The sequence below is a fragment of the Nerophis lumbriciformis genome, linkage group LG14 (assembly GCF_033978685.3).
Source record: "Nerophis lumbriciformis linkage group LG14, RoL_Nlum_v2.1, whole genome shotgun sequence".
In the NCBI taxonomy this organism is placed as follows: domain Eukaryota; kingdom Metazoa; phylum Chordata; class Actinopteri; order Syngnathiformes; family Syngnathidae; genus Nerophis; species Nerophis lumbriciformis.
Window position 1 is genome coordinate 34,760,327 of NC_084561.2, and position 13,497 is coordinate 34,773,823.

The window sequence follows — 13,497 nt, forward strand, 5'->3', positions numbered from 1 at the left end:
TTATATTTACATCTAACACAATTTCCCAACTCATATGGAAACGGGGTTTGTATAACAAAGTTATTTGCATGAACTGAGGCTTATCTGCAGTCATTGTTACCAATGTAACGTGCTAAAAGTATGTCTGAAACAAAAAAAAAAAGCATACCATACAAACGTGTTGTTTTTCTAAAGGAAAATGTACTTTACACCCTGCTGTAATTGTTTGGTTGAAGACAAAAAAAATGGGCATTCTTTAACTCTGTATTTTCACCACTGAATACTATCAAAACAAGACTCAAAATTAACAGTAAAAACATGCTGCGCCTGTCACTTATGCACATCAAACCACACAATTACCATCTCTCTGCAAAACAAACTCTAGGCTCATACCAATGGAGGGTCAGTATTCATTGTGTATGTTTTGCCTGTTTAGCAGTATAAATGTACTATTCACAAAAAAATGTCCATTTCTAAAAAGAGGCAACGCAAGTGACCAATATACAGTAATTGAGCTTTGCCTCCAGCCCAGAGTATAATACAGAGGTCTGCGTCATGGTCTTGGGCTGCATAAGTGCAGCCTGCACTGGGGAGCTGGAGCTCATCGAGGAAAATATGAATTCTAAAATGTACTGCGACACTGTGAAGTAGAACATGATCCCTTACTTTGGAAACTGGGCCGCACGGCAACATTTTTAACATGATGACAAACCCGAACACACGTTCAAGATGACAAATGCACTGCAAAAACTGAAATCTAAGTAAGATGAAATATCTCAAATAAGGGTGATATTTGCTTATTTTCTGTCTGATAAGATCATTCTTCTCACTAAGCAGATTTTATGTTGGAGTGTTTTACTTGTTTTAAGGGTTTTGGTCCGAAATGATCTCAGTAAGATATTACAGCTTGTAGCTGAGATTTGATGATCTATATTGAGTAAAACATGCTTGAAACTAGAATATCAACTGTTGCAAAGCTGTGTCATCAACACTCACAAGTATAAAACTACTATTTTAAAGTAATAATTTCTTATTTGAAGCATGAAAAAAAAAATCATGATGCAGAGCGCATATCATTATGTCAAGATAATGGCACTAGCCATACTTGCCAACCCTCCCGGATTTTCCGGGAGACTCCCGAAATTCAGCGCCTCTCCCGAAAACCTCCTGGGACAAATTTTCTCACGAAAATCTCCCGAAATTCAGGCGGAGCTGGAAGCCACGCCCCCTCCAGCTCCATGCGGCCCTGAGTGACGTCAGGTGCGCAACACCACGTAAATCGTTGGCCAATCAAAAAGTAACCCCAGTACGCTATAGCCAACATTCACCAGGAGATGGCAACAGACAAACATAGATAACTCTATTACATTATTCCCCTTTTAGAAATGTATAGAAGTTACTCAAAATAAATAAACAACCCAACCAAAAAATGCAGCAGCTCAATTAAAAAACTGTACTTAAGCCACATTCTTTTTTTTTTTTTTAGTACTGAACTCTTAACCCTCATTTGTAAAAAAATAATATGCTTATTATACAAACAGTATTTGTACACCTTTAACACAGATTTTTATACTGTCTTCAGAGATTCAGTTTTTTTGGTGGTACTCGGAACCTTTCTGGGTACCTGCGAAAGGGTGTTCAGCATGGTTAGAAAAATAGTGACAGAGAATAGAACAAGGATGGACAATTCAACCCTTAACTCAACAATGAGTAGATGAGTGTTATGTGTGTGTATATGTGTAAATAAATGAACACTGAAATTCAAGTATTTATTTTATTTATATATATATATATATATATATATATATATATATATATATATATATATATATATATATATATATATATATATATATATAATAAAATAAATATATATACTAGCTGTAAAAATACTCCTCCCCTCTTAGCCCCACCCCAAACCACGCCCCCCCACCCCGACCACGCCCCCCCACCTCCCGAAATCGGAGGTCTCAAGGTTGGCAAGTATGGCACTAGCATTTACTTAATTTAAGAATATTTTTCAACATATTGAGCAAAAAGGTCTCTTTTTTTTTCTGCCATGAAAAGTGCACTTGTTATTAGTGAGAATATTCTTATTTTAAGTTATTTTTGGGTTCATTGAAGTTATCTAATTTTACTTGTTTTGGAAAGTCTTGACAAGCCGAATTTTCTTGTTCTATTGGCAGATAATTTTGCTTAGTTCAAGTAAAATACCCCTCATTTTTCTATTTTTTTTCTTGTTTTTGAACACTGACTTTTTGCAGTGTGCCTGCAGGAAGATGAAAGTAAAGGTGGAGTGGCCAAGTCTGTCTTCAGACGTAAACCCAATTGATTAGCGGTGTGGCATCCTTAGGCATAAATGGAAGGAGCACAGAAATGTCTAACATTCAGCGGCTCTGTGATGTTTTCATGGAGGAATGGAAAAGGATTTTAGTAACCTGTGCAGCGCCGGTGATTTCCATGCCCAAAAGGATTAGGGCAATCCGAGCTAACAATGGTGCTCACAGAACCCGTTATTGTTGGTTTTCTGGATTGTTTTAACTCGAACTGTCATGATCCGTGGTCCGGATCATGTTTTTGTATTTTCTGTTAGTTTTGGACTCCTTTAGTTCCTGTTTGTGACACCTGAGTTTGGTTTGGTTGCCATGGCTCACCTGTCTCTAATCAGAGGCGTTATTTAAGCCTGCCTTTGCCAGTCAGTCGGCCTGGCGTCATTGTTTGCTTCACACTACTGTCATGTAAGATTTGTTTGTTCATGCCACAGCTATTAGGTTTTCTAGTTCATAATTCCAGTGCTAAGTTTTGCTTGCCTCCTAGCCCAGTGTTTTTCAACCACTGTGCCGCGGCACACTAGTGTGCCGTGACATACAGTCTGGTGTGCCGTGGGAGGTTATGTAATTTCACCTATTTGGATTAAAAATATTTTTTGACAACCAGTAATTATAATCTGCAAATTATGTGGCGTTGTTGTGTGTCGGTGGTGTCCAGAGCTCGGCAGAGTAACCGTGTAATGCTCTTCCATATCAGTAGGTTGCAGCCGGTAGCTAATTGCTTTGTAGATGTCGGAAACAGCGGGAGGCAGTGTGCAGGTAAAAAGGTGTCTAATGCTTAAACCAAAAATAAAGAAAAGGTGAGTGCCTCTAAGAAAAGGTATTGAAGCTTAGGGAAGACTATGCAGAACGAAACTAAAACTGAACTGGCTACAAAGTAAACAAAACCAAAATGCTGGACGACAGCAAAGACTTACTGTGGAGCAAAGACAGCATCCACAAAGTACATCGGAGCATGACATGACAATCAACAATGTCCCCACAAAGAAGGATGAAAATCACTTAAATAGTCTTGATTGCTGAAACAAAGTAGATGCGGGAAAATATCACTCAAAAGAAGACATGAAACTGCTACAGGAAAATACCAAAAAAAGAGAAAAAGCCACCAAAATAGGAGCGCAAGAAAAGAACTGAAACACTACACACAGGAAAACAGCAAAAAACTCAAAATAAGTCACGGCGTGATGTGACAGGTGGTGACAGTACACCTACTTTGAGACAAGAGCTATAGTGATGCATGCTTGGTTATGGTTTAAAGTCATATCCAACAATTGCGACAACGACATTTTACTGTCAACTGAGTTTCGTTTTTTAAATTATTTCTGCTGGTGGTGTGCCTCCGGATTTTTTCAATGAAAAAAATGTTCCTCGGCTCAAAAAAGGTTGAAAAACACTGTCCTAGCCCATGCTAAGTACTTAGCTTCAAGTGCGATCGACACCTTGTCCTGTCGGTTTGTTTTCTGTTTTGTACCTCTTTGAGTCTTGTTTCAAGATTAAATCATGTTCCTACCTGCAAGTCCTGTCCGGAGTCGTCCGTCTGCATCCCGGGAGAACGAACCGCGCAGTACGTTGCGACCCTCACATGACACTAACTTTTGCTCAATGCTTCCCATCCTTTTTTTTTTTTTACTTACATCTTATTGGGCACATTGTTTTGGTGAGTTTCCATGACGCGCTAGCCATGCTTCGAAGCCAGCCTGCCTGCCTTCGTGTTTTCATCGACAAACCCCGTTTCCATATGAGTTGGGAAATTGTGTTAGATGTAAATATAAACGGAATACAATGATTTGCAAATCATTTTCAACCCATATTCAGTTGAATATGCTACAAAGACAACATATTTGATGTTCAAACTGATAAACTTTTTTTTTTTTGCAAATAATCATTAACTTTAGAATTTGATGCCAGCAACACGTGACAAAGAAGTTGGGAAAGGTGGCAATAAATACTGATAAAGTTGAGAATGCTCATCAAACACTTATTTGGAACATCCCACAGGTGAACAGGCAAATTGGGAACAGGTGGGTGCCATGATTGGGTATAAAAGTAGATTCCATGAAATGCTCAGTCATTCACAAACAAGGATGGGGCGAGGGTCACCACTTTATCAACAAATGCGTGAGCAAATTGTTGAACAGTTTAAGAAAAACCTTTCTCAACCAGCTATTGCAAGATATTTAGGGATTTCACCATCTACGGTCCGTAATATCATCAAAGGGTTCAGAGAATCTGGAGAATTCACTGCACATAAGCAGCTAAGCCTGTGACCTTCGATCCCTCAGGCTGTAGTGCCTCAACAAGCGACATCAGTGTGTAAAGGATATCACCACATGGGCTCAGGAACACTTCAGAAACCCACTGTCAGTAACTACAGTTGGTCGCTACATCTGTAAGTGCAAGTTAAAACTCTCCTATGCAAGGCGAAATACGTTTATCAACAACACCCAGAAACGCAGTCCGCTTCGCTGGGCCTGAGCTTATCTAAGATGGACTGATACAAAGTGGATAAGTGTTCTGTGGTCTGACGAGTCCACATTTCAAATTGTTTTTGGAAACTGTGGACGTCGTGTCCTTCGGACCAAAGAGGAAAAGAACCATCCGGATTGTTATAGGCGCAAAGTGTAAAAGGCAGCATGTGTGATGGTATGGGGGTGTATTAGTGCCCAAGACATGGGTAACTTACACATCTGTGAAGGCGCCATTAATGCTGAAAGGTACATACAGGTTTTGGAGCAACATATGTTGCCATCCAAGCAACTTTACCATGGACGCCCCTGCTTATTTCAGCAAGACAATGCCAAGCCACGTGTTACATCAACATGGCTTCATAGTAAAAGAGTGTGGGTACTAGACTGGCCTGCCTGTAGTCCAGACCTGTCTCCCATTGAAAATGTGTGGCGCATTATGAAGCCTAAAATACCACAACGGACTGTTGAACAACTTAAGCTGTACATCAAGCAAGAATGGGAAAGAATTCCACCTGAGAAGCTTAAAAAATGTGTCTCCTCAGTTCCCAAACGTTTACTGAGTGTTGTTAAAAGGAAAGGCCATGTAACACAGTGGTGAACATGCCATTCCCCAACTACTTTGGCACGTGTTGCAGCCATGAAATTCTAAGTTAATTATTATTTGCAAAGAAAAAAAAAAGTTTATGAGTTTGAACATCAAATATCTTGTCTTTGTAGTGCATTCCATTGAATATGGGTTGAAAAGGATTTGCAAATCATTGTATTCTGTTTATATTTACATCTAACACAATTTCCCAACTCATATGGAAAAGGGGTTTGTACATACATGTATACTGTATATATACATATATGGGTACTTTGCATGCAGTCAGCTTTCGCCCCCCCCCCCCCCCCCCCCAGTCAAAAATTCTTTAAAAACAATGTTGGCATGTATTTGGACCAGCTGCATTTGCTTTGTGTGCTTACCAGTGATGGTGGAGTCATTGCCATTATTTTCACCATGGCAGTCCACCTTTCCATCCGTGTTTTGCTGTGCGCTCTTCAGACTCAGTTTGTGACAAACCTCAAATGCCTGGCCGACGGTCCGAACAATGCGCATGGCCTGACTCTGGTGCGTGGAGAGAGAAAAAAATATATAGTTACGCCATTAAAAATAAGATTATGCAGGTTTGGTTGCAATTGAAAGCTGTGGAGTGATTTTATTTGAATCTAAAATTGTATCTAAGCAGTTCAAAGATCGACTAGTAACAAAGTCCAGAAGACATTTCGTATTTTGGTGTTGTGTATTTACTTTCTAAACTTAGTGGAAAAGCTATCTGCAATTTCTGCTCTTGCCTACATTAAAAAGGAAAGTCCAAGTCAAGATAAATGAACTTCAATGGATTGTAAACATACTTGCCAACCTTGAGACCTCCGATTTCAGGAGGTGGGGGGTGGGGGGCGTGGTCGGGGGCTGGGGCGTGGTTAAGATATATATATATATATATATATATATATATATATATATATATATATATATATATATATATAAGAAATACTTGACTTTCAGTGAATTTTAGCTATATATATATATATATTTATATATATATATATATATAAATAAATAAGAGAAATACTTGAATTTTAGTGTACATTTATTTACACATATACACACACATAACACTCATCTACTCATTGTTGAGTTAAGGGTTGAATTGTCCATCCTTGTTCTATTCTCTGTCTATTTCAGAACACACACATTATACACATATACATTATAAAATCAATAAGAAAGCGGGAGCTCTAATTTGGGAGTCTGAATTAGGATCAGAAGTTCCTATATAAACATTGCGTACTCACGTCGCCTTTTTGTATTGATTACTGCAGCTGTGCACTGGATTCATTCACAAATACAAACTACAACTCACAAACACTTTAGAGTTAGGCTCCACCATCAGAATGTGTACTTAAACTTATAAAGATCACATGGATATTATTCAGTGAGTTGATTCACCAAAACTAACCTGTTATACAGGAGGAAAAAGCACACAACGTTTCAATTGTTCACAGACTGGTCGCGCTCATCAGAATGACAAGACACTTCCGGTCTGCAGGTGATCGCATTCAATTGGGAAGAAACGCCCTACTGCCCCCTACTGACCAATGTGAATACTGATAAATGTGTAATGACAGCTCCAAAAACGAATTCAAACCACAAAATAAAATAAATAAATCAACACAAAAATGTGACACATTATGGGTGGGTCACATATGCATGTACAGTAGATGGCAGTATTGTCCTGTTTAAAAGTGTCACAACATTGCTGTTTACGGCAGACGAACTGCTTTACGGTAGACGAAAACTTGACTGCTGTTGTTGTGTGTTGTTACCGCGCTGGGAGGACGTTAATGAAACTGCCTAACAATAAACCCACATAAGAAACCAAGAACTCGCCCTCGATCATTAGCTGTTTATATTGTGGGAAAGCGGACGTGTGAACAGGCTGTCAACACGTCACTCAGGTCCGCATGGAGCTGGAGGGGGCGTGGCCTCCAGCTCCGCCTGAATTTCGGGAGATTTTCGGGAGAAAATTTGTCCCGGGAGGTTTTCGGGAGAGGCGCTGAATTTCGGGAGTCTCCCGGAAAATCCGGGAGGGTTGGCAAGTATGATTGTAAAACCCAATGACTTTCTCTCTTTAACACTCAAATTCAAAACATAAAAAATCCTTGATGATCAAACCGTTAAACAAATAGCCACAAGAGGGGTTGGGATCAATGGAGAAGCCACAATGAACATTTCAGGGCCTGGTAAAGCCAAAAAATAGATAGCACAGTCTAGTCCAGAGATTATTTTTTATTTTTTTTTCTAAGGATATGATGATGCCAAATTAGCTTGACCAATGAGCAAACAATGAACAATGAGCACTAAAAAACAATAAGCAATGCTATACATATTGTAATAGTTTGATATATTTGGAAGATCAACTTCGGAAGCTGCTTAGAATACATTATTGTGCCTCGTTTCAACAACGACAATCAGATGGGCTTCAATTTATTTGTGACTGAACAGGATAAGCAGTATAAAAAAAATGTATGGACGGATACATCAAGATTCAAGTTCCTCGGTTTTGGCATTTTAAATTCTACATCATCCATCCATTTTCTACCGCTTGTCCCTTTCGGGGTCGCGGGGGGTGCTGGAGCCTACCTCAGCTGCACACGGGCGGTAGGCGGGGTACACCCTGGACAAGTCGCAACTTCATCGCAGGGCTAGTTTACTTGAGCAATATTGTCATCATAGTGCAGTCTACACGTCTCTTATGTTTGACTGCCATCTACTGGTCACACTTATCATTACACCATGTACCAAATAAAATAGCTTTGAGGTGGGTAAGCTCAATCAAATGTATTCCTTACATTAGGCGCACCGGGTTATAAGGCGCACTGTCGAATTTTGGAAAAAAAAAAGGATTTTAAGTGTGCCTAATAGTCCGGAAAATAATTAGTTTCACATTTAAAGTAGAATTGCTGACATGAATGAACTTTTGCACGATATTCAAATTTTTGGAGTTCCACCTGTATGCATGAATGTATTATGAAATATGCTTTGGTCGTAGATTATCGCCAGCCTCAAGAGATTTTTTTTCCATCTAATTCCACTTCAAAAAGGATTTGATAGAAATTGAAAGAAACAAATGAATGCATCATCAGTAGGAATGAGGCTAATGCTACATTGTGTTATCTGCAAATCAGCTCAAGAATCCTATACAACGCTGAGAGAAACCCAGGAGCAGGCATGATAATAGTTAAGCTAACCCATACTTGCCAACCCTCCCGGATTTTCCGGGAGACTCCCGAAATTCAGCGCCTCTCCCGAAAACCGCCCGGGACAAATTTTCTCCCGAAAATCTCCCGAAATTCATGTGGACCTGAGTGAGCCTGTTTTCACGTCCGCTTTCCCACAATATAAACAGCGTGCCTGCCCAATCACGTTACAACTGTAGCATGATGGAAGGCGAGTTCTTGGTTTCTTATGTGGGTTTATTGTTAGGCAGTTTCATTAACGTCCTCCCAGCGCGGCAACAACACACAACAACAGCAGTCCCGTTTTCGTCTACCGTAAAGCAGTTCGTCTGCCGTAAACAGCAATGTTGTGACACTTTTAAACAGGACAATACTGCCATCTACTGTACATGCATATGTGACAATAACATCTAGGGCTTTTAAAGAGTGCAGTGCACAACTGCGCACACAACAAGGAGACGAAGCAGAATGCATCATCAGAAAGAGTGTTCAGCATGGTTAGAAAAATAGCGACAGAGAATAGAACAAGGATGAACAATTCAACCCTTAACTCAACAATGAGTAGATGAGTGTTATGTGGGTGTATATGTGTAAATAAAAATAAATAAATAAATAAATGAACACTGAAATTCAAGTATTTCTCTTATATATATATATATATATATATATATATATATATATATATATATATATATATATATATATATATATATATATATATATATAATAAATTTAAAAATATATATATATAGGTAGAATTCACTGAAAGTCAAGTATTTCTTATACATATATATATATGAAATACTTTACTTGGTGAATTCTAGCTGTAAATATACTCCTCCCCTCTTAACCACGCCCCCGCCCCACCTCCGACCACGCCCCCCCACCTCCCGAAATTGGAGGTCTCAAGGTTGGCAAGTATGAGCTAACCTATCTTGAAACAACATGAATAAATACGTGCTTAGTAAAGCTTAAGTGTAGCTGCAAGCGCGTTATAGCAGAAAGTAGGCAGCTATTAACAGGAAAGTAATTAATAGATTAATATTTTAAATTTTTATTTTATTTTTTCCCCCAAGTTGCTCTTGTGTCATCCTTTTGTGTTCTTGATGTTTCCCTCTTGTTTTCAAGTGTTATTATATATTTTATTTATTTATTTTTTTTGCCTTTTTGTTCGGGACCCTTTGACAAGGGGTGCCACTTTCTTGACTTCTGCGGTGCTTTTTTGTGGACTTCTGGGTCTGCCTCCCGGGAGCCTTTTGGCCATGGAGACCAGCTGCTGGGTCTCTGCCACACCAGAGTCCATTTGGAGAGACTGGAGGAGATGCGGATGAAGAGACAGGACTGCGGAGCTAGCACTGAGCGCCGGGACGGACAAGCTTCAAAGTGTCTTGGCTGAATGAGCAGGTATCGGACACCTCGGTCTCCTTGGACGTATCCTCGCTCATCCTCGCAGACTGGACACTGGCCGAGAGTTGGTGGGCGGCCGAGGGTGGAGTTGGCTCTCTTGGTTGCTTTGTTGGGTCTGCTCCGGTCTCTGGCCATGCTCCCCCCACCCAGCGTGGAACACCGCAGAGGCCACCACAGTGTATATGTTTCTTATATTTTTTATCCATAGCTGTATGTAGAAGTGGCTGGTTGCATCAGCTCTGCTCGTTTAATGTCTTTAATGTCTTTTGTGTTCTTTGATGTTTGATATTTCCCTCTTACACACGTAAGAGGGATGTGTGCTATGGCTATGAGGTTTTTTCCCCTTGGCCTCAGTCTGGACCCCCTCTCCAGGGGCCCAGCCTTAGACCGAATTTTTTTTTTTTTTCCCTCACCCATTTTCCATTGTTTACCTGTTTCTCACTTTTTTTGTAAGGGCCGCCGGAAGTTGGCAGACCCGTCAGCAATCCAGTTCTGTCTCCCTGTAATGTTTGTCTGCTCTTGAATGGGATTGTTCTGAAAATGTTCATTTCCCCTTTAGGGATCCTTTTCAACTTATATTCAATTGAATAGACTGCAAAGACAAGATATTTAATGTTCAAACTGGTAAACTTTGTTATGTTTTGCAAATATCAACTCATTTGGGATTTGATGCCTGCAACATGTTTCAAAAAAGCTGGCACAGGTGGCAAAAAAGACTGAAAAAGTTGAGGAATGCTCATCAAACACTTATTTGGAACATCCCACAGGTGAACAGGCTAATTGGGAACAGGTGGGTGCCATGATTGGGTATAAAAGCAGCTTCCATGAAATGCTCAGTCATTCACAAACAAGGATGGGGCAAGGGTCACCACTTTGTCAACAAATGCGTGAGCAAATTGTCCAACAGTTTAAGAACAACATTTTTCAATGAGCTATTGCAAGGAATTTAGGGATTTCACCATCTACGGTCCGTAATATCATCAAAAGGTTCAGAGAATCTGGAGAAATCCCTGCACGTAAGCGGCAAGGCCGAAAACCAACATTGAACGCCCGTGACCTTTGATACGGTACTGCATCAAAAACCGACATCAGTGTGTAAAGGATATCACCACAGGGGCTCAGGAACACTTCAGAAAACCACTGTCAGTAACTACAGTTTGTTGCTACATCTGTAAGTGCAAGTTAAAACTACTATGCAAAGCGAAAGCCATTTATCAACAACACCCAGAAACGCTGACGGCTTTGCTGGGCCCGAGCTCATCTAAGATGGACTGATGCAAAGTGGAAAAGTGTTCTGTGGTCTGACAAGTCCACATTTCAAATTATTTTTGAAAAACAGTGGATGTTGTGTCCTCTGGAACAAGGAGGAAAAGAAACATCCAGACTATTAAAGGCGCAAAGTTGAAAAGCCAGCATCTGTGATGGTATGGGGGTGTATTAGTGCCTAAGGCATGGGTAACTTACACATCTGTAAAGGTACCATTAATGCTGAAAATGATATACAGGTTTTGGAGCAACATATGTTGCCATCCAAGCAAGGTATTTTACATGGACGCCCCTGCTTATTTCAGCAAGACAATGCCAAGCCACATTCGGCACGTGTTACAACAGCGTGGCTTCGTGGTAAAAGAGTGCGGGTACTAGACTGGCCTGCCTGTAGTCCAGAACTGTTTCCCGTTGAAAATGTGTGGCGCATTATGAAGCGTCAAATACGACAACGGAGACTCCGAACTGTTGAACAACTTAAATCAGTGGCCTAGTGGTTAGAGTGTCCGCCCTGAGATCGGTAGGTTGTGAGTTCAAAGCCCGGCCGAGTCATACTAAAGACTATAAAAATGGGACCCATTACCTCCCTGCTTGGCACTCAGCATCAAGGGTTGGAATTGAAAATTACTCCCGGGCGCGGACACTGCTGCTGCCAACTGCTCCCCTCACCTCCCAGGGGATGAACAAGGAGATGGGTCAAATTCAAAGGACACATTTCACCACACCTAGTGTGTGTGACAATTATTGGTACTTTAACTTAACTTAACTGTACATCAAGCAAGAATGGGAAAAAATTCCACCTGAAAAGGAAAGGACCTGTGCCAACTTTTTGTCAATGTGTTGCTGCCATTAAATTCTAAGTTAATGATTATTTGCAAAAAAAAAATAATGTGTTTCTCAGTTGGAACATTAAATATCTTGTCTTTGCAGTCTATTCAATTGAATATAAGTTGAAAAGGATTTGCAAATCATTGTATTCTGTTTTTATTTACCATTTACACAACGTGCCAACTTCACTGGTTTTGGGTTTTGTCGCTTTCTATGTAAGTTTTGCACGTCTGCGGTGTCATTCCACGCCGATCACGTCAAAGCTGTGTTATGGATGTCGAAGATGAAGAGACTCAAAAGAGTTTATCTCCACTTTTGACCGGACAGTCGCTGATAGTCTCATCAAACCCTCTCAAGTGTTGCACCAAATGTCCAATACTTCTTCCGGCTGTTGTCGTTTGACATCGCTCGCATAAAAGACACACTAATGTGTGAATGTGTTATTGAATGTGTTATTGACGAGGCAGGAGTTGAGTATGAAATCCATCAAAAGTTTCTGCCAAAATCTAACTTGAGATTGTCGCGGTGAAGATTGAGGAGCACAGATATTTGCCACCGGTTGTTGTGACCAGTTTAACCCTTAGGCCGGAAACAGAACTCAATTTGGTGAATATTTTCACAACATCGCCACAGCATAATTAGTACAAACCCCGTTTCCATATGAGTTGGGAAATTGTGTTAGATGTAAAAATACAATGATTTGCAAATCCTTTTCAACCCATATTCAATTGAATGCACTACAAAGACAACATATTTGATGTTCAAACTCATAAACTTTTTTTTTTTTTTTTTTTTTGCAAATAATAATTAACTTACAATTTCATGGCTGCAACACGTGACAAAGTAGTTGGGTTGTTCACCACTGTGTTACATGGCCTTTCCTTTTAACAACACTCAGTAAACGTTTGGGAACTGAGGAGACACATTTTTTAAGCTTCTCAGGTGGAATTCTTTCCCATTCTTGCTTGATGTACAGTTTAAGTTGTTCAACAGTCCGGGGGTCTCCATTGTGGTATTTTAGGCTTCATAATGCGCCACACATTTTCAATGGGAGACAGGTCTGGACTACAGGCAGGCCAGTCTAGTATCCGCACTCTTTTACTATGAAGCCACGTTGATGTAACACGTGGCTCGGCATTGTCTTGCTGAAATAAGCAGGGGCGTCCATGGTAACGTTGCTTGGCAGGCAACATATGTTGCTCCAAAACCGGTATGTACCTTTCAGCATTAATGGCGCCTTCACAGATGTGTAAATTTACCCATGCCTTGGCCACCAATACACCCCCATACCATCACAGATGCTAGATTTTCAACTTTGCGCATATAACAATCCGGATGGTTCTTTTCCTCTTTGGTCCGGAGGACACGACGTCCACAGTTTCCAAAAACAATTTGAAATGTGGACTCGTCAGACCACAGAACACTTTTCCACTTTG

At 40.3% G+C, this 13,497-nt stretch overlaps 1 protein-coding gene across 4 annotated transcripts in view; it reads right to left on the minus strand.

Moving 5' to 3' along the window:
* Positions 1-13,497, minus strand: part of LOC133616388 (carboxyl-terminal PDZ ligand of neuronal nitric oxide synthase protein-like) — a 365,792-nt gene that overhangs the window by 151,795 nt on the left and 200,500 nt on the right. For all 4 annotated transcript variants that reach the window (XM_061975575.2, XM_061975576.2, XM_061975574.2 and 1 more), the window contains exon 6: positions 5,744-5,885. In XM_061975575.2, the coding sequence (XP_061831559.2) occupies positions 5,744-5,885 (142 nt within the window). The remainder of the gene's footprint in view (positions 1-5,743; positions 5,886-13,497) is intronic.